Genomic DNA, 22,788 nt, shown 5'->3' with positions numbered 1-22,788 from the left:
CTTAAATAGTTGAGTAAATAACTAATGTTCTCCACAGCTGAAAACATACGTGCTCAGAGGAGTCTGTGCTCACCTCTCAGAGCATTCTGATCAGTTGAAAAAATAGTGGGGATACATTTTTTTTTTTATTAAAAATCAACCAGGGCTAAGCATAAAATGTTTTCATGTTTATATAAATTTAGTTAGTCAAGTTGTAAAAGTGTTTTAATAAGTAATAATAATTAATAAATTACTATTTTGGCAGTTTTTTTCTTAAAGGCATATTCCACTAAATTGAGATTCTGCTGCTGTGATAGAGATGTGCTCTCTTCAGTCATAAACTGCTCTCTGCACATCAGCATTTTCAGCTTGTTTGACAGATGTGCACTTGCTTTACATTACTGCAATTCTATAAATGCGTGTTTATAAATAAATTCATCATAAATTTTTGATGCATTTTCCCCCTTCATTTACCAAAGTTGTGATATATTGTGGCTGGTTTTCTTGTGATCTGTCAATATATCGCAGAGTCATTGATATCGTGATTAAAGCAGCAGTGCCCGGAACAGCAGCAAAATGCTTTTTCATGAACTTGGTGATAAAAAATAAGCTTCTGATTTATACAATTAACAGTTGGTAAGTTCACTTGAAAAATGATTTTCTTTCTTATAGTTTTTGTGTGGTTTTTAGTCCAAATATCTAAAAGTTCTTAAACCAATAAACATTTTCTAGAAGGATTTTTAGTCAAAATGATGTGAATTTTTCATTAAAAAAGCTCAATAATCTGCCAATTAGGGTAAATAAAAAATATTGTTTTGGGTTTTGAATAAGATTATTTTACTGATCTCATTGGCAGATTAAATTATTTTACAAAAAAAAGTTCACTTAATTTAGAATTATTTCTGAAAACTGAATAACTTTTGTACATATTTACTTATTTGAATGATATGCGAGTATGTCTAGAAAATGCTTCCTGATTTAATTTGATTTTAATTTAAATTTATGTTTTAAGTTATTTGAACAACAAAATACAATATGAATTTTTTTACAGTATTAACATTTATATCCAATTTCAAAAAATGTATCTTTATTGTCACTATGTTTGACTGTTTAGCAGCGTCTTGAATAATAATAAAAATCAGTATGTTATTGGCTACTTCCAGCAGTTTTTGTTTCTGCCAGCCCATATTAATGTTTTGTGTCTAATTATTTAGATTTGTGGCAAGTAGTCATATAAAAAGTTGGATCAATAGGAAGTTGTTTCTGCAAAATAATATTTAGAATTGTCTTAAAACATATACTTTATGATGTAAGCAACACAGCTACAGCGAATAAAATCGATAATGTGTGTTTTAAATTTATAGTGCGAATTATCAAGGATTGATGATAATTTGTCATATTGTCTGCACCAAGGGGGCCCCAAATAAAATCCTGCTTAGGGCCCCCTGAAGGCTTGGGCCGGCCCTGCTCTTAACAGAATGAGACCGGAAGTCTTGAGCCAAAATGATTCAATAATGTTAATATTATTAGCAGTATTATTTATTATCTGCATATTTATATTTGTTTTATTTAAAACAAGTTTAGATCTGTCCACCTGTTGGGTTTTGGAGACGTCTGCATCACCATATGGGGCATAAAAATAGGACGTGTGCTTGGATATTACTCAATTGTTTGACACACTGCATTATTATTGTTCATTTCTTCGTTTGCTGGAAATTAAAACTGAATTTAGAAATAGTTTTGACACAAATCTTTGCGCTTAACATAGGAAATTAAATATGTAGACTAATGGATGTCTTCAGCGGAGTGCGTACAACACTGTTTCCTTATCCACCAAAGTAAAGGAGTAAAGTAAAGGAGTAAAGTAAAGAGAAAGTAAAGTCGCCGAATGAAGGAGGCTTGTTCTTTATCCTCGCGCTGCAGATGCTCTGTTTAACTGTTTTCTCCCTTGTGAAGTCCGCCATGTAAATAGCAGATGCACCATGGCGTGATGCAACTCTTAAAGGGAATAGGAGATGAGACTCTTATTGGTTTAATGAAAGTTATGCTCAAAACACATCCGAAACTCATTAGGAGAATAAGCACAACCTTGTTAGACCATGTGTCGCAGCATAGACCGTATTTTTCCATCCTTAAAATAGCAAAAATGATTTCGAACACGCCCTTAATGCTTTTGTGCTATGAGCTTTAGACTTTGCGCCTAGATCGTTGAAATAGAGCCCTAACAAAAGTGTGAAATTGACACACACACTCACTCTTTCTCTCTCTCTCTCTCTCACACACACACACCTACTTATAACCACACATGAATGAAACAGAGAAAAGTTTGATCAGTTGTGCAACAAAATTCAGTCAATTAAAAAATCAGCACAAAGCAGTGAAACTCTGAAACACCAAGAGTGTGAAACAGACTCACAAACAACAACAAGTAGCTAACGTCTTTTTGTTTGAGTGTTTGAACTGGAATTGTCATCGACACTTCAACATCATACCTTTAGGACAAATGTCAGAGTGACAAACGTTGAATGATCAGTATTTGTTAACATTTTTATTTACAGCCATTACTTGTTGTGTTAAACGTTGCGATGTTTTTTCGAACACACACTCTGGAAGAGTATTTCATTGCTGGTTGCAGAGATTCACACCCTCTATCTCTCTTTTCACATGTACAGCATGTCAGTGATGATAAATGTGACATGAACTGACACATCCACTGTGTGTGTGTGTGTGTGTGTGTGTGTGTGTGTGTTTTCTTCACAGTCACCCCAGCTGTGTTCACGCCTGGAGTCACACTGGCTCCTTACACACTCTCTCCTCTTTGCTTTCCTATATTCAGGGATGTTTGCATCAGTATCAGTGCAAGTGCTGAGAGTGCTACAACTAAACCTGTAGCGCTAATTAGTTATTAAACATCAGCGTGTGTGTGTGTGCGTCCTACAGCATTTTTGATACAGATACAACAAGCACTAATTAATATAAATATTATATTAGCATCATAATAAAAACTTTCAGAAGATATTAGAAACTAGAGCTGCTCGATACTACACTGTAAAAAAATCCTGGTTGCCTTAAATTTTTAAGCTGAATCAAATTAACCTCATGAGTCCATTGAACTTATATTATGTTAAACTGACTTTAAAACAGCTTACATGACTTTAAAAATAAAGTCAGAACATGACTAACTTAGTTTAATAAGTTACAACAGTGGTTCTCAAACTGTGGTACGTGTACCACTAGTGGTACGCAGGCTTCCTTCTAGTGGTACGCGGAGGAATGAAATATGTCATGTACATGCTACACACATTTCAAAATTGATCAAAAATGATGTATATAATATGCCATATATGACACAGAGCCTATATTTCTGAGGTAATATGCCACGTTTTTTTAACTGTGCAGAGTTGTAGCTGCTTTACTGAGCCTTCTATGCTACTGTATTTCAATGCTGCTCATTTTGGTGGTACTTGGAGAGACAATTTTTTCCTGAGGTGGTACTTGATGAAAAAAGTTTGAGAGCCACTGAGTTACAATGAACTAAAAACATATGTTGTCATGACTAATTATTTATATTTTTTTACAGTGTAGGAAAATATGTAGTGGTGTTAAGTGTTGCATTAACAATATTTCTTACAATATAACTAACTTTAGAAATGATATTTTATCAGCAATAAAAAAACCTCTTATTTATGTAATTAAAACAAACAGGTCATTGATTTTTTTAAGCTAATTTAAAAAAACATTTAAATGGGATTCGTTTATGACTGAGATAATTAAAATTAAGAGATTAAAATTGTATTATGTCGAGAATCAATACTAAATGTTACGAGAATAAAGTCGAAATAGTCTATAAAATAATTTGCAATATTTCGACTTTATTCTTTAATCCTGATTGATTTTATCCTCGTAACAGTTCGACTTTGATCTTGTGACATTTAAATTTTATTCTCGAAATGTCAACTTGATTTTCCAAGTATTACGACTTTAATCTGTTTTTTCATATTTTTCTAATGTGGTACTAAAACTATTAAAACGTAATTTATCAAGCCAGGCTCATTTTGATTACGTCCCCCTTCTGGAGAGTGCCAAATACGTCTCAGGAGCTATGTTTTTTGCAGTTTTTGTTTTCGCGAATACACCAGAAGCTGCTGTGTGCGTTTTTCAGATCTCAATTTTTTCTTGCGAGTGCCATTCGCGCCTGCTCTTCTTACGTAAATCCACCAGAGGACACTGTTGACTGACTGACTGACTGGCCAACCCTCTCCCTTCCCCTTAACCCAACCAATAGTGTTTTTCAAAAGACTGACCGACACTCACCCACTACCCTAAACCCAACCGACAGTTTTAAAAAGCAGTTTAGAAAAGCAAATGCATAGCAACACCATGTAAACCACACAAAGAACATGTCACTGTGCTTAAAATTACTCAAAACATCTTAGCAACTGCATAGCAACACCCTGGAAACCACCCACAGAACATATAAGTGCGCTAAAACTACTCAAAACATCTTAGCAACTGCATAGCAACACCCTGGAAACGGCCCACGGAACATATAAATGTGCTAATACTTCTCAAAACATCTTAGCAACTGCATAGCAACATCATAGAAACCACTCACAGGGCATATCAGTGCACTAAAACTACTCAAAACATCTTAGCAACTGCATAGCAACACCCTGGAAACCACCCAAAGAACATATCAGTATCTTCTCAAAACATCTTAGCAACTGCATAGCAACATCATAGAAACCACTCACAGGGCATATCAGTGCACTAAAACTACTCAAAACATCTTAGCAACTGCATAGCAACACCCTGGAAACCACCCAAAGAACATATCAGTGCGCTAAAACGATTTAAAACATCTTAGCAACTGCGTAGCAACACACTGGAAACCACCCACAGAACATATCAGTGCGCTAAAACTACTCAAAACATCTTAGTAACTGCATAGCAACACCTTGGTAACCACCCACAGAACATATCAGTGCGCTAAAACTACTCAAAACATCTTAGCAACTGCATAGCAACACCCTGGAAACCACCCACAGAGCATATCAGTGTGCGAAAACAACTCAAACATATTAGCAACTGCATAGCAACACCTTGGTAACCACCCACAGAACATATCAGTGCGCTAAAACTACTCAAAACATCTTAGCAACTGCATAGCAACACCCTGGAAACCACCCACAGAGCATATCAGTGTGCGAAAACAACTCAAACATATTAGCAACTGCATAGCAACACTCTGGAAACCACCCAAAAAACATATGAGTGCGCTAAAACTACTCAAAACATCTTAGCAACTGCTTAGCAACACCCTGGAAACCACCCACAGAATATATCAATGTGCTAAAAACTATTCAAAATGCACTGCCAACTACATAGCAACACCTTGGCAACCACACAAAGAACATAAAAATGTACTAATACTACTGAAAGTCTTTGCAACTGCATAGCAGCACCCTTGAAACCACCCACAAAACATCAATTTGTTAAAAACTACTCAAAACAACTTAGCAACTGCATAGTAACACCTTGGCAACCGTTCACATTACTGTTGCACTGAGCTTTACACACAAAGCCCCCTCAGGTTGTCTTCAGAACTGACAGTGTGTGTGTGATGTTACCTGCTGGTACGGCACACATGCGCCGGTGCAGTTCTGTCCGCGTGGGTCAGTGGTCCAGTCACGAGCACACGTCATGTCCATCTTACAGGCCTCGAACCTGCAGCAGTGATTAGGGTCACGATCAGTGTGTGAATTATACAGTGATGATCAGAGGGGTCAACTTTTACAGTAATGTAAGTTCGCGTAATACACATCCAAGAAGCGTCAATCGCGAATGATTTACATGTTAAGTCAATGCAAAGACGCAAATAGACATCTAGCGGTGCATTACACGCAAATGAGGCGGTGCAAATGATGCGATTTGTGCGAATGATGCAGCGGGAGTTGACCGTTTTGTGTGATTAACAAGCTTAACACGTGTTTCGCGTGAGTCACTCAAGTTGGAAAATCTGAACTTCAGCGGACATTCGCGTTAACCAATCATTAGCTTTGTCTGCGCCTGTTGTTGGTGATCAAACCCACATAGCAAAATTTCTCTGGCCCACCTCTGGCCCACACAATCAGGTTTTGCTTGGCCCACATGCCGCAGTGAATTACGGTACATGACTGGACCAAATCTGGCTTCCAGACAAGGGCCAAACACAGACCATATCTGGGCCAAGTCTCAGCCAAGTTAATAACTCATATCTGGGCCTGAACTGGGCCAGATAGGTTGGTGTGTCACGATTGCAATGAAATTGATAAGCCCATGGAGTGATGCGCTTTAGGCACACTATGGGCACGCTTTTTCTCAAAGTGACCTGATTGGTAGAATTTTTTTTCTTTACTCAAAAATGATTTTAGTGTATTTAAAATGTGGGTCAAGACTGGCCAAACTCACATGGCCCATTTATCACATTTTTAAATCTGGGCCAAATACTACGTTTTTCATCTGGCCCAAATCTTGTGTGCCGCCTTAAAAACGGTGCCACCTCTGCCAAACCCGGGCCATGTTTGGCCCACATGCTGTATGCCAGTGCCGGATGAATGCCTGCTGTGCCAGCTTTATGCCAAATCTGGGCCAGAATTCTTTGGTACTAGGGAATTGAGCTCAGCCAAAGAGCGTAGAATGACCAAGAGGGTGACTGTAGCTGACGCTGATTGGTCAGCTTGTAATTTTGTTTATTGTTTTGTATTTCATTATTTGAATGTGTATTCGTTTTTGTTACTAATTTCTTTGTTTCCGGCTGGCTTGAGTGGGAAGTGACATGATTCTCATTGATTGATTTAACCTGCGAGAGTTTGTATGGTCACTCAGGATAGTGAGATCTCAATGCAAGCACCTGTTAAATGCTTTTGCTTATTTAACAGCTGGTTATCAGGCCAACACGGTAAACTAAACATTGTTTTATATATTATTTGTTTATTTTGATGTTCTTTTTGATTGTGTTTTTGTGAAACATTTGGTTTGTTTATTTGTTTATCTTTTAGTTTTCACGATGTTCAATAATGAAACGCATGGTGGACATCAGTATTTGGAAGCGTGGACTGTTTAATAACCGGCGAGTGGTTACAGCGACGCTCAATAGAACGTTCCATTGCAACAGCAGCACCCAGCAACAGCCCCAGATGCCGCCATTTAGGAGTAACCGCCTGTGGTCGGCTGTCCATTGGATTTTATTGCTGTCGCGATGGCAAGCAGCTGCTTTGTTTTGTATTTATTTATTTATGTAAAAAGCGCATTAAAGCTGAGATACAACCTGAAAGTCGACAATATGTAACCCCGCCGGTCCTACGCCACCCAACCCGCTCCGAGCTGGTTTCAAACCGACGACCTTCCGCATGAGAGTCGGTTGCTCTAACAAGGAGGCTAAGGACCATGGCCTCTAGCATCTGTCGCTAGAGCACCTTTAGAGGTCAGAGGAGTGAGGTTTACCTGCACAGCACACACTAGCTGGCCTCCGTTACACTCACCCCCCTAAACCTCACTCCCATCCGGGTCACGGCACCAATGTAACCCCGCCGGCTCTACACCACCCAACCCGCTCTGAGCTGGTTTCGAACCGGCGACCTTCCGCATGGGAGTCGGGTGCTCTACCAAGGAGGCTAAAGACCATGGCCTGTAGCATCTGTCGCTAGAGCACCTTTAGAGGTCAGAGGAGTGAGGTTTACCTGCACAGCACACACTAGCTGGCCTCCGTTACAAATACAACCCTTACTATCTCAATCATCAGCACTTTAAATAGTTTATTTTACAGACTTATAACATGCTGTTGTTCTATTGGAGTTTTCATTCCAAAATGGCCACCGCGCCATCTAGTGGCTGCTTCCTGAATCACATTAGAATGTCGCCTCTTGGTGATTCTATGCTCTTTGGCTCAGCTCAGTCTAAACCACCGCTGAAAGTCGAAAGGATCCACATGAATCAACACTGTTTTTCAGCCTTCATAAAGCACCAGCGTAATGCTGTGTTTACACCAGACGTGGCAAGCACGGATAAATCGCTTTATCCGCACACAAATGGATCATTTTGAGTTTACTTGCTTCATTCGCATGTCAAATTTACTTCACAACAGACGCAGATTCGCGTCACGGGCTAGCTTCATTGCTAAATGGCTAACATGGATATTATGAATAGACTAGCTGTGTGCTTTAGGAAGGCTGAAAAACAGTCCACTAGATCCTTTCAGAGGTGCACCAGTTCTGTGAGTTCATCAACTCCTCCAGAAACTTAACCTGGATGATGGAGGCTTCAGACTGAGCCGAGCCCAGTTTGATCAACTGTTGCCCAGTGTCAGCAGGAGGATTTTCACCAACAACAGGCGCTAAATCATAATCACTCCCCTACAAGAGAAAGCTAATGATTGGTTAACTCTGCGCGCATGTCCGCTGGAGTTCAGATTTCTTAACTTGATCGATTCGCACGTCAAAACGCTTAACTCGTGTGACACCCCAAATATTGGGTTGCCACAATTGAGGATATTAATGATATGCATGTGTGAATGTATAAAGGGAATGGTGGTTCCGCCAGAGCGATAGAGGGCGCTAAGAGAGCACAGTGTGTGATTCAGTCCTTTCTGGACTGCTCGCGATAGCCCAGTAACATGGAGAGCTGATCACACGCATATATTTGTCTTGTGTTTATTCCACCATTTAACAGGTTAGTTGACTGTTCTAAGTGTCAGTCTGTATTGATATGGAAAGAATACATGTTTGTGCATATTAAGTCTTTGGAAAAGATTTGTGTTTGATTACATTTACATGTTTAATGAGGGTTTAAAATCGCGATGTTTACCCGCGATTTAAGGGGATTTATATCTACTCAAATAGTTTAAGAAAGGTGAATATGCTTGTATATACATGTATTTCAGTTCTAATAATGTTTAGTTTGCTTTAAAAAGTGCATGTGAGTGATCTATATGGGCAAAACATTCAGAGAATGTCAAGTTTAATGCATTTTTGGTACAGATAAAAGCCAATTGAGTTTATTTGATTCATGTGACACTAAATAGCGTGTGAATACACAGATGTACTACACAGCCATTGGCTGATGAATATATTTGTCAAAGAAATGCTGTTTATTTACAAGATGGAGGCTGAAATAGTCAATATGTATAAACAGTAAATGCTGTAGCAATGTATTTTAGATATTGCAAGTGTTGCCATTTAAATTTGTTTGATGTGAACATGTTGAGAAAAATAAAGATAGCCCAGTAACATGGAGAGCTGATCACACGCATATAGTTGTCTTGTGTTTATTCCACCATTTAACAGATTACTGGGATCGCTAAACTGTCAGCTGATACAGGAGTCCTGGACCCGCTACACTCGCACCACCTCATTCGCACGTATCACGCTGCAGGATGTCTATTCCAGCTTTGCATTGACTTAACATGTAAATCACTAGCGCTTGGCGCTTCTATGTCTGGTGTGAAAGCAGCATAAAAGTAAAGAGGCCGATTTGAGGAGGCTCGTTCTTTATCTTCGTGTTGCAGATGCTCTGTTTAACCGTTTTCTCACTAGTAGTGAAGGTTCAGTTTTTACACTTACCGTACAAAGTCTGCCATGTAAATATCAAATGCGCCATGGCGACTCAACTGACTCTTAAAGGGAATGGAAGATGAGATTCGGATTGGTTTATTCTCAAAACACACCCAGAACTCATTAAGAGAATAAGCACAACCCTTTTAGACCATGCGCCACGCCGCAGAGTGTATTTTTCCGCTCTTAAAATAGCAAAAGTGGATTCAGACACACCCTAAATGCTTTTGCGCCCTGCGCTTTAGACTTTGCGCCTAGAGTGTTAAAATAGAGACCTTTATCTTTATTAAACAGTGGGAAAAAAACAATGTTTATGCAAATGAGTGGGCGTGGTCTCACCAGTCTCTGCAGAAGCTGTGGCACAGAGGCACTGCCTTCAGGGAGGAGCCCTGATGTGGGTGTGGCCAACGAGCAGCATCAGGAGAACATCGGTAAAAGCAGACCACGCGCTTCAGGAAGGATTCACAGCTACAGAAAACATGAAACAACAGATCAAAACTAAAATTTAGTTCATGTTTAGTCCATTTCTAAATATATACGCAATATTTATTAATCTTATTTTTAAAACTGAAGAAACAGACGGTCCTGTAAAAGTTACTTCAGGTGGACAAAAATGACACAAAACTTAATGTGCAAAAACCTCAGACATACATAACAAACTTAAAAATAATTCTATAAACAAGGGGTTAAAAGTTCTTAACTTTCATTAAAATCAACAAACTTAAAATAAAAAAATTAAACATTAACGTGGTTTATCTTAGCTAAATATTTAAGAAAACATGAGTTATTTTCCAGTAATGGGTTGCAGCTGGAAGGGCATCTGCTGCGTAAAATGCGTGGATAAGTTGGCGGTTCATTCCGCTGTGGCGACCCCAGATTAATAAAAGGACTGAGACAAAAAAAATGAATGAATAAACTTAAATTAACCCGTTCACGCATGAGTTTTAAATACCCCAGCTGACCCTCTTGTGTGAGGTTTTTTTGTGACCTTTTTCTGTTGCTTAGTACCCATTGTGCTGTAAAGTTCCCATGGTGATACACAGTTCCTATCGTAAAATGTGAAAAGGTTAATAAATTAATATGAATTTATATATATGGATTTAAATAAATAAACCTAAATTTAAAAATAAAATGATTCAAAATAATTAAATATACATAAAAAAATCGGTGGAAAACAACTTACTAGTTAACTAACCATACTAGTAAATATAAAGACAAATTAATTTCAAAATGCAAAATTAAAATAAAAAATGTATAATTATTAAAAAATAAAACGATAATTTAGAACACAATACAATGTAACACTATATATATATATATATATATATATATATATATATATATATATATATATATATATATTTTATTTATTTATTTATTTATTTATTTTTTTTTTTTGCAGTGTTGATCTCTAAATCTCTAAATCTACTATGGTCAGGTATAATAATAAATATAATGTTATAAATTTAGGGATATGAATATAATCATCATAGACTTACAGAGGACTGAGGACACCACATTTATCCCAGTGAGTGTTTTCCACCGTGGACACAGAGACAGACAGATCCTGGATGTCCGTTTCAGAGCAACACGAGTCTGCACAGAAACACACAAACACATTTAGATTTCTCACTGCTTTAACACTTAAAAAGTTAAAAAGGAGACTATAAAGTTATTATTATTATTATTATTATTATTATAAAGTGCGCACACACTCTCAGTGTAGAGCGAACACTCCTGCAGATGGCGCTCTGGAGAGGGTGTGGCTTTGTGTCGGCCATCCCGAAGACACGCCCCCTCGTGACTCATCACCACAGCAGCGAATAGACTGGTCAGGTGGGCGAGGCCAAGCAGAACTCTGGACACGCCCATTTTCATCTGTGTTCGTCTTTAATCTGCAAGAAATCATTCATCCTGATTAAAGATGCATTAATAACGATCACAATGCTGTGTTCTATGCTAAGATATATTGTTGTTGTTTTACGTTTTGTATGTCACATCATATTAAAATTAGGCTAAATAATCTCAATGGGATCTCAATTAAAGTACATTTGCAACATGGATTTTTAGAGTGGTAAAGCATTACTTTGCTGCAGCAATCCACATGTACAATTTAGTTTGGATGTTTATAGAGGCTAAATTTAACTCAAACTGCCCGTACTACTTTAGAATTGTATGTTTACTTTACAAATATTGTCAAAAGTATGAAAAATACAGATCATATATTTAAAACATAGGGGGCGCTCCTGTATGCTCACCAATGGAAACTGAATGACCTGGTGTTCATGTTTGGTACTGCGGCCAAACAAAATCTTACTGAAAGCTTTTTTATTTTGAGATACCAACTTCAAATTTGGAATCTTATTTGTTCAGATATTAAGCTTGGTTTTTCTGTCAATATTAGGGTAAGAGGTGTTTTACAAAATAAAACATTTAAATAAATAAATAAATAAAATAATAAATAAATAAAATAAAAATAATTCTATAAATCATATTGGATCATATTTACACCTATTATTTTACTTTATATTGCCATAAAAATTAATTTAGAGGCAGTGATTCACTTAAGTGTACTTTTATTAACTTATTATTATATTTTATTAGCATTAAACTTAAATGATGGCCAGTCTCTTACCCTTTGGTGCACAGGTTTAACGTTGGTCTCATTTTAAAGATGACAAGTTTGAAAAGTTTAATAAAACAATAATTATGAGCCCTTATCCTTATGAAAATATTAAATAAAAATCAACGTATGTGTTATAATACATACAATTAATATTTTACAAAACATCTGTCAGCCTAAAATTGACAGAAAAGTCAAAGCTAAAGCGGAATAAATTATATTCCAAATTTGAAGTTGGTATCTCCAAAAATGAGCATTCAGTAAGTTTTTGTTTGGCTGCAGTACCAAACATGACCACCAGGTTTCTGGTGGTGAAAATATAAGAGCACCCCCCGTGTTTTAAAGAATGTGAACTGTATTTGTTCATACTCTTGACTATGTTTGTAAAGTAAACATACAATTCTAAAGTAGTACAGCCATTTTGGTTGTATTTGAGTTGAATTTAGCCTTTAAAAACATCTTAACTAAATTGTACATGTTGATTGCTGTAGCAAAGTAATGCTTTGTGACTCTAAAAATCCTTGTTGCATTATTAAATTAATATTAATTAATGAATAACTGTTGCTCAGTAATATCTATCAATGATCCATTACCAGATGTGGACACTAAAAGTTTTAGGCTTTTAAATTATACACAGTTTGTCATAATTGCTTTATGTTTAAAGAATGATATTATGGTTTAAAATTGTATTCGTAAATGGTCCCACAGGTTGTAGGGTGACATTAAATGTGTTTCAATCTCCTACTCTTCTCACATAAAAAAAACCCAACAACTTCCAACTTAATTAAAAACTGAGAGGTTATTTGATATGTTTATTTTTCCATCGCAATCAATGCAATTCTAACGTTATGTCATAAAAATACTGCTCAAAAACTAAAACTGAACTGAAACTCAGTCTAAAACTATGAGTGCGTATGTCTCAGACTTCAGATAATTGTCTATTATACACTCATTTCTATTTGTTTTATTTTATTTGATAAAGATTTCGATGTGTATTTACAAAATTGTGTGCTTTTGAAAAACCTGTAAAGAATGCGTTATTGAATGTTGAATTTTATACCTTTGAACTTGTTGAAGGTTAATTTTATAAAATAAATAAAATATAAATAAGTAAATAAATAAAGGTGCCAGGAAAAATCAAAGGCACTAAAGCAAGGGTTTAGACAAACATTTAGACAAACAAACAGTTTTGTTTCCCAAAAGAACCTTTCAAGAGTTCACACTTAGCTGATGATTGATAATAAAGGTTGTTTGGCATGCTGTCCCGGGAGAGAGCCCTGCACTTATGAGATCCTCGAGCCCTCGGCTCCCTCCCGTTTGCAGGGCGAGAGGGCAGTTTAAGCTCAGGTAGATCTCCATATACTCCCCCGGCATATTTTTGGCTAATGACAGATATAGGATGGCTGAGGAGAGGTTTACTTGCTAAGAGCTTGACTATGGTATCAATTTTGTGTGTTCAAGTTACTTAGAACCCTGGGGAAACCCATGCAAACTCAGCACAGAAATGTCAACTGGTTTAGAAGAGACATTTCTCCGGAGACATTCTCGCTGTGAGGCAACAGTGCTAATAACTAGGCCGTCGTGTCGCCCATCTGGAAAAGTGAGGCAGTATAGGGGTGTGTGGGGGAGATTCTTCAAGGCGAAGATACTGAGATAAGAAAACTCTGGTTATTTATAGTGAGTTAGAAATCATCTGAATGGATAATCAATCGTAAGCTAATGTGGGACCAGCTGAGAACAATCATAAGCATGTGGTCCTCTTGAAATTAATTTGTAAATAAACCCCACTGAGTGAAAAGTTTTTCCAATAAAATTTATAATAAATTACATTTAATTATGTAAATAAAAGCGTTTAAATAAGCTTAAATATGTAAATATTTAAATATGTAAAAAATAAATAAATAAAGAGCATTTTACACTTAAAAAAACAGTTGTAGGATAAATAAATATAAATATTAAATATATAATCACAGGGCTTAATCGAAAAAGTAATCAAAATCGACATTCAGAAACTATAATCGTTCGAATTTTTCCAGGTCGATTATTTTCAATTACCTTCACTACCGTGTGTGGAGACACGTGACCCTGCTCTGTTGACTACACATCACAACGACGCTTAGCGCAAGCTCTGTGATTGGTCGATTTGACCACCTAGACCGTGAGCTGTTATCACAGAGAAGGAGCGCGCTCTACTTAATGATAGACGCGCACGCGTCTACTTTAGTGAACAGAACCTGCATATGTTGCGAGTAACAGGTAATACAGTTGCAAATAATATTCAGTTTGTGGCACAGAGTGATCGTTTTGGAGCCGCCTGAAGTATGAACAAGCACTTAGCAGTTAAAATGAAACCGAAAGTGTGCACTTCATTTAAATGCTCATATCGCATTTTAGAGATATGATTACGACAAGCATTTGATGTTATTTCTTTCATAGCGAACACACAGTTGTGCATGAAAATAAATGTTTACAATGTCAGTATAACTACTCTAGCCTATATATTGTTGAATATAATCTGATAATGGCTAAAGTCTGATTTTACCAGTGAATAAAATTGTCTAATATGACAGATTGCAAGCATATATCTCAAACATAAAAATTCAACATCAGAAATATTATAAGTAGAATAGAATTATTTATAGAAAACAGTAGACCTACACATAATATTATTATCGATGTTGTGCCACATGTTTGTTGTTACCATACCTTTATTTTACATCTACAGAATCGTGAGAGAATCGTGATCTTTATTTTAAGCAAAAAAAAAATCGCTATTCTCATTTTAGCCAGAATCGTGCAGCTCTAATATATATATATATATATATATATATATATATATATATATATATATATATATATATATATATATATATATATATATATATATAAAACAAATCAATATAAATTCAACCTAAGAAAAAAGTAATTAAAAAATAAATAAATAAAGTGTAAATAAATATAGTGTAAATATAGTGTAAATAAATCCTTAAAAATGCTACAGTTAAAATAATTCTACAAAATTTAATTGAGTGAAATATCCAGCCCATAAATAAAGCAGTTCAGGAACACTAGACTAGAGTTTGTATATATATAGGTTAAACCTCACTAAAACGTTTACTCCAGCAAACACACCGTGACCTACAAAAACTTTCCGCTTCGCCACAGGCTGAGTTTAACACAGTGTTCATCACTAAAGACACCATCACGAATATCAAAAGCAAGTTTCAGCTGAATAATTTCCCAGCGCTGCTCGCATTAACAGCCCAGCATAAGAGGATGAGAGCAAACACGCAGACAGATTTACCGTAATTCAGCAAACAAGCACCTTCTGTCAAAGCCTGCAAGCTCAGACACACACAACTAACAACACAAATGTGCAGAAAACGGCTTCGTACCTGATGCTGCTGCTGCTGTGTGAGTGTGAGTGTGAGTGTGTGTGAGTATGTGGTCTGATCCGAACACTCGTTTCCCCAAGCTGAAGACGAAGGACATCTCGATGACAACACCCCTCCCCTCTGCTGCTCACACACACACACTAATACACACACACATACTCTTGTACAGCTAGCTTTATGAGGACTTCCCATAGACACAATGCAGTTTGCACTGTACCGACTGTATATAGTGTCCTCACATGAATCAATCTGCACTTTCACACTTTCAAAACACTTCATTCTGTCTGATTTATGAGCCGTTTTCATCATAAAGACCAAACAATGTCCCCGCAAGGTCAAAATGTACTGATATTGCCATACGGTCCCCACAATGTAAGGAATACAAGGTGCAAAATAATATACACATTGTCATACAAACACACACGCACTAACTCACAGACATACACTCATGGACCCAGACACGACTATACTTGGACACAAGCACACACACATATGCACATGCAAAGTAATACACTCACATACACACTCACATATACACACTCACATGTACACATGCACTACAGTTTTTTACAATTGTTTTGCCACAAATTTCTGTCAACTTTCTAAACTCTCGACACAAATCACAGACAAATCGTCTTTACTGTTAACACCGGCTCTCCAGTGTCCAAAACTCCAAAAATTGGTACCCATAATCCTTTTATAATTCAAATACGGAACTTAACTTTAGACCACCAGCACACAAGATGCACTTCGCTCCAATAAACTATCATTTCAAGAGTTCACACTTAGCTGATAATCAATAAAGCGTATCTGGCATGCTGTCCTGGGAGAGAGCCCTGAGCTCGTAATATCCTCGAGCTCAGGGCTCCCTCCAGTTAAAAGGGCGAGAGGGGAGTTCGAGCTCAGGTAGGTCTCAAGAACTCCCCTGCTTGTAAAAGTGTAAACTAAGGTTGTCTTAGGTGATAATTTGGTTTAGTCGATTGGCTATGGTTTATGTTTTTGGACGGTGGGAGGAAGCCAGGGGAAACCCAAGCGAACACAGGGAGAACATGCAAACTCCGCACAGAAACACCAACTATATACAATAGGAGGTTGGACCAGCGGTGTTCTTGCTCTGAGGCAACAGTGCTAGCCACTGGGCCACCGTGTCGCCCTATCGGAAAAGGGAGAGGACGTAGAGGTGGAAGGGGGCGGAGCTTTAAGATGAAGATAACTGGAGTGAAAAACTCTGGCCATTTATAATGCCTCGGTAATCATCTAATAGGGCAGATTACAGAGCTAATGAAGAGCCAGCCGTGTTGATCATAAGCAAGTGATCCTCTTGAAATGAGTTTATAAATGAACCACACTAAATTTTGCTGTTTAAAATATGACAGAGGTTTCGTTCTTGTTTATACATGAGTGTGGAGGGAACAGTACAGACAGGGGAAACACTCAAGTGAAATTGTATTCATTCAATCATAACATAGGTTTACTGTGAAAAAATCATTTAAAAAACTGAATAGTTGTCACCGACTCGGTCCCAGTCATTCCCCTCGCTGGCCAGCAGAGGCCACCATCTCCGGACTTCTAACATTACATCATCCCTCCACTCTGATTCCAGCACACCTGATATCCATTCCGCTAATGACCCACGTACCCTTTATAAGCAGCTCACACACACTTTTCTATGCAAAGTCTTGTTTAGCCCCGGCCAGCATTTCTGAGCGTTCTATCCTGCCTGATCTCCCGTTTACTACTTCAGCCCGTTTCCTGACTCTGCTCTGTCTTCTGCCTGCCCACGACCAAAGCCTGTTACACGGACTCTGAATCACGCTGCCTGCCTCTGACCCATGCCTGGTAATCACTCTGTGTCTGTCATCTACAACCCATGCTCATTGATGTGTATGTTGTATGTTCGCACAGCCGTGCGTATTGTATGTTGATTAAGTGTGACTTAATAAATACTGCAAATGGATCCCTCCGTGTCAGTCTCCCCATTACAATAGTTAAGTTCACCAAAGTGATTCTCACTGCACGTCCCCATATCGAAAGCTGATATATGGCATGATATATGGCAGCATATGCTACTTACAAATTTTATTTTGCATACTGTGTGTATGTGTATACACACATACAGTTGAAGTCAGAATTATTAACCCCCCTGAATTATTATCCCCTGTCTATTTATTCCCCAATTTCTGTTTAGTGGAGAGCAGATATTTTCAACACATTTCTAAACATAATAGTTTTAATAACTCATCTCTAATAACTGATTTATTTTATCTTTGCCATGATGACAGCACATAATATTAGACTAGATATTTTCAAGACACTTCAATACAGCTTTAAGTGACATTTAGGGCGTACTCACACCATGTCAGGGGTGTCAAACTCAATTCCTGGAGGGCCGAAGCCCTGCACAGCTTAGTTCCAACCCTGCTCCAACACACTTACCTGTAGGCTTCAAACAAGCCTGAAGGACTCAATTAGTTTGATCAGGTGTGTTTAATTAGGGTTGGAACTAAACTGTGCAGAGCTGCGGCCCTTTTGGAACTGAGTTTGACACCTGTGTAGTTGCCTTGAACTGGGCCAAAGCACACTTGTCCCCCCTCCCGTCTCCACTGACGGCCCACACTCACATTATCAGGCCTGAGCATGCCTACGTCATCAATGATGCGCTGTTCAGTAAGAGCTCTCGCTCAGCACAGTGGAGATTTCGTTAGTTATATCGCTTTAGTCATTTGATAAGCGGTGACGCTGTTAAATATTTCACCAAACAGATCTGCCACTTTTGACGCTCATAAACAATCATAAAGCCCTCGTGCTGCAGGAATTAGGAGGTTTGCTGAAGGTGCAGCAGTGGTGCAGTGAGGCTTTGCGTCTTTAATAAACTACAACAGTTTGCGCTCATTGAACAGTAAGAATGATTAATAAATCCGCACAGTCCCTTAAAACAGTGGTCCCCAAACACCGTGCCGTGGACCGGTACCGGTCCATGGAACAGTTGGTACCGGGCCACATAAGAAATCATAAATTGTTTCTGTAGAAAATAATCCACCCGCGACTTGGTTTTTTCCACTCACCCCCGCCATTTCACATGAAATGGACTATGCCAAAATCCACCACGGAGCGGGAACAACAATCGCTAGAATATAACGTTAGCTCAGTGGTGGTTGTTGATAGTTTAAAGTTATAAAACAGGTATTATAGTGTCCAACTCAACAGAGTATTTAAGGATTGTGCATATATGTAAGTAAGTACCCGAAATCATTGCAATATGTATTTATATGGAGTTTCACATCATCATACTCATTAGGGCTGTAACATGCCAATGCATACATTTAATTCGGCTATACGGTTGTATTATTGTTAATATGTTCGTCAGTTGAGATGTTTGGCACAGATGTTATGTATTTGATGCATATAAACCTTGATTGAAACTATATATATATATATATATATATATATATATATATATATATATATATATATATATATATATATATATATATATATATGCATGGTCTTTAGCCTCCTTGTTAGGGCAACCAACTCCCTTACGGAAGGTTCAACGTTCGATCAAAGCTCAGAGTGGGTTGGGTGGTGTAAGACCGGCGGGGTTACATTGGTGCCGTGACCCAGATGGGAGTGAGGTTTAGGGGGTGAGTGTAGCGGAGGCCAGCTAATGAAGTGCTGTGCAGGTAAACCTCACTCCTTTGAACACTAAAGGTGCTCTAGCGACAGACGCTTGAGGCTATGGTGTTTAGCCTCCCATGCGGAAGGTTGCCGGTTCGATCCCAGCTTGGAGCAGGTTGGGTGGTGTAGGACCTCGCTGTCACTAATACACGTGCAAACTAATGCACTCAGAGGCTAATACACAATCACACTTAAACACGCTATGTGCACACTCATAGACACACACACACACACTAATATACTCACATACATACACACACTCATTCAAATACACACCAACTCACACCCATTAGCACACACAAGGACACACACTCGTAAGCTAATACAATCACACACTAATACACGATTACATACACTCTCACATATGTACACACAGACTAATACACACACATGCAAAACTCTACTACACACACAAACACACGCACAGTACTACACATGCATTAACTAATACACGCACATATATACAAATACACACTCAGACTCAAACGCTAATACACCCTTGCTACAACTAAAACACTAATACGCAATCACATACACAATCTCACACACAGACTAACACAAACAAAACACTCTTTAATGCACACACTTCTATATGTATGTGATGTGTGTAGTATTAGTAATACTAATAATAATGAGGCTTTATCTGACCTTGCTCCTCAAAGCTCCTCCTCCTCCTGGTGTCCTGCTGAGTCACCTGCACCAGCACCTGCCGTCTGTGTGTGTGTGTGTGTTTGTTTTCCCAAAATCCTCGTGGGCCACATCTGATGGCAGCGCCTGAGGTAAACGCAGGGAGAATTAGGGTAATCTGTGTAAATTAGGCCACCTACGCTTGTTTTCCATGGCAGGCGCATCTACAGCATGTCAACATCATCGCAGATGCTCATGTGCTGGAGTCTCGAATGTGGATAATATTATAGGCTCATTTATTAAAGCACACAACAAACGAAATGTACAATGTTCAATTCAATTTCCTTCAGCTTAGTGCCTTATTTATCAGGGGTCGCCACAGCGGAATGAACCGCCAACTTATCCAGCATATCCAGCCTGATCTCACGAGAAAACGTAAGTATTTTACGTTTTGCCAGTTTAGTGGCTAATTCGTACGAATTCGTACGAGTTCAGTCGTACGAAAGGGTACGATTTTAAAAAGGAGGCGTGGCACCTGACCCCACCCCTAACCCCAACCGTCATTGGGGGATAAGCAAATCGTACTAAATTGTACGAATTAGATCGTACGAATTCATACGAATTAGCCACTAAATGAAAAAGTTACGAATTGCCGTGAGATTGTGTTGGCATATCCAACTATCATTCCGTCCACCAAAGATGAATTTATAAACAACTTAGCTGATCTTTCTCTATTTCGAAATGCACCCGCAAACGCAAATGACCTTGATGTAGTAATCAGCGGTATGGATGCCGTCTTTACTAGCACACTAAATACTGTGGCACCCATCAAACTAAAAAAGGCTAGAGAGAATAAAACTACACCATGGTGTAATAGTCATACTCACGCTCTCAAAACAGCAACCCGCGTCCTGGAACGTAAATGGAAAAAACGAATTTAGAGGTCTTTAGAATTGCGTACAAAGACAGTATGTCCAGCTATACGAGGGCTCTAAAATTTAAAATCTGCCAGGGCCGAGCTCTTCCACAAACTGATAGATAATCATAACAATCCTAGATTTTTATTTAACACCATTGCTAAATTAGCAAATAATCTGTCATCTTTATCGTTTTTTTAAAATAGTCGTGCCCAACTGAGTCGGATTTCTCTCAAGGTTTTTTTTTGTTCACTTTTGCCAATTGGTGAAGTTTTTTTCCCTCGCCGCTGTTGCACTAGCTTAATGGTTCGGGCAGGTAAACCTCACTCCTCTGAACCCGAAAAGATGCTCTAGCGACAGACGCTAGATGCCGTGGTCTTTAGACTCCCATGTGGAAGGTCGCTGGTTTGATTCAGCTTGGAGCGGGTTGGGTGGTGTAGGACCAGTAGGGTTGAATTGGTGCTGTGACCCGGATAGGAGTAAGATTTAGCTAGTGAAGTGCTTTGCAGGTAAACCTCACTCCACTGAACACTGAAGGTGCTCTAACATAGACACCATGGTCTTTAGCCTCCTTGTTAGAGCAACCGACTCCCTTGCGGAAGGTTGCCAGTTCAATCAAAGTATATATACAAAGTTCTCTTCAGTGTTTAAACCCTCAGTAGTGACTATAAACCACACTGAACTGAGCTGAACTGAACTTAAACACTAAAAAACTGAACTACACTGTTCCAATTTACTAGTCTAAACAGATAAAATACTAATTTTAGGAGACTTTAACATCCACATAGATGACGCTAACAACACATTAGGGCTCGCGTTTATGGATTTACTACACTCACTTGGCATAAAACAAAATGTTGTTGGTCTCACCCACCGCTTAAAGCATACGTTAGATTGAAATCTGTTTTATGGAATCGAGTTCATTGATGTATACCACAAAGCGATGATATAACAGACCACTACCTCTTACTACTGTATATAAGCTGTGTTTACCTGAAATTATCCAACCCGCTCCGATAATCGTTCTACTAGGGTGAAATATCGAAGCGGGTTTGCTAATTTCAGGTAAATGAAAGCTTATATAGTAAGAGTGGTCTGTAATATCATCACTTTGTGGTGTAATGTTTACATCAATGACCTCAATTCCATAAGACAAGATCTGACGTATGCTTTAAGCGATGGGTTGGACCCACAACGTTTTGCTTTATGCCAACACTGCAATAAATGCTTTTCTTACTTAGATTTTTTGTCTTGTTTCTAGTCCAAATATCTAAAAGTTCTTAAATCAAGAAGCATTTTCTAGACAAGCAAAACATATTGTCTTGTTTTAAGAAATAATTTGCCAAAATGAAGCAAGTTTTTCCTTAAAACAAGCAAAATAATCTCACAATAGGGTAAGCAAAATAATATTATCACAAATCAGAAAAACAAGATTATTTTGCTCATCCCATTGGCAGATTATTTTGCTTGATTTAAGAAAAAACTCGCTTTATTTTGGCATATTATTTCTTAAAACAAGACAATATGTTTTGCTTGTCTAGAAAATGCTTCTTGATTTAAGAATTTGTAGATATTTGGACTAGAAACGACAAAAAATTTAGGAAGAAAAGCATTTATTGCAGTAGTTTTTTTTTTGTGTCTTTTTTTTTATTAATATAGGAAAGTGAGAATATATAATCACAGTATGTTAACAAGAAATCAAAGAGACAAAAAGAGCAACAATTTTGAAAAAAAAGAAACAACAACAGATAACAAAAAAATAAACAAACAAACAAAAAAAACAGGAGGGGTAAATACATTACAAGCTAAAGAAAAAGATTATATAATTTACAAATTTCAGTTGTTTTTAAAGCCTTTTTTTTGTAAAAGAGTTAGACACTGTTTCAAAGTAATACTGCATTTCAGTAAGCAAAATATTTAAAAAAAAGGTTTTTGGTTTGAAAATTTACATTTATGGATATAAAATTTTGTTAATAAGA

General features: G+C 37.8%; 1 protein-coding gene across 2 annotated transcripts in view; it reads right to left on the bottom strand.

Annotated features, from left to right (window-relative positions):
- Positions 1 to 22,788, bottom strand: part of rtbdn (retbindin) — a 47,075-nt gene that overhangs the window by 15,119 nt on the left and 9,168 nt on the right. The window contains exons 2-6 of one of the 2 annotated variants that reach the window (XM_009299101.5): positions 19,914 to 20,039; positions 11,285 to 11,464; positions 11,069 to 11,165; positions 9,909 to 10,037; positions 5,610 to 5,706 (exon numbers count right to left, since the gene is read on the bottom strand). In XM_009299101.5, the coding sequence (XP_009297376.1) occupies positions 5,610 to 5,706; positions 9,909 to 10,037; positions 11,069 to 11,165; positions 11,285 to 11,447 (486 nt within the window). In that variant the 5' untranslated portion in view covers positions 11,448 to 11,464; positions 19,914 to 20,039. 2 annotated transcript variants of the gene reach the window in all.

The sequence above is a fragment of the Danio rerio genome, chromosome 3 (genome assembly GCF_049306965.1).
Source record: "Danio rerio strain Tuebingen ecotype United States chromosome 3, GRCz12tu, whole genome shotgun sequence".
In the NCBI taxonomy this organism is placed as follows: Eukaryota; Metazoa; Chordata; class Actinopteri; order Cypriniformes; family Danionidae; genus Danio; species Danio rerio.
This window is presented reverse-complemented; position numbering and strand designations above follow the sequence as displayed.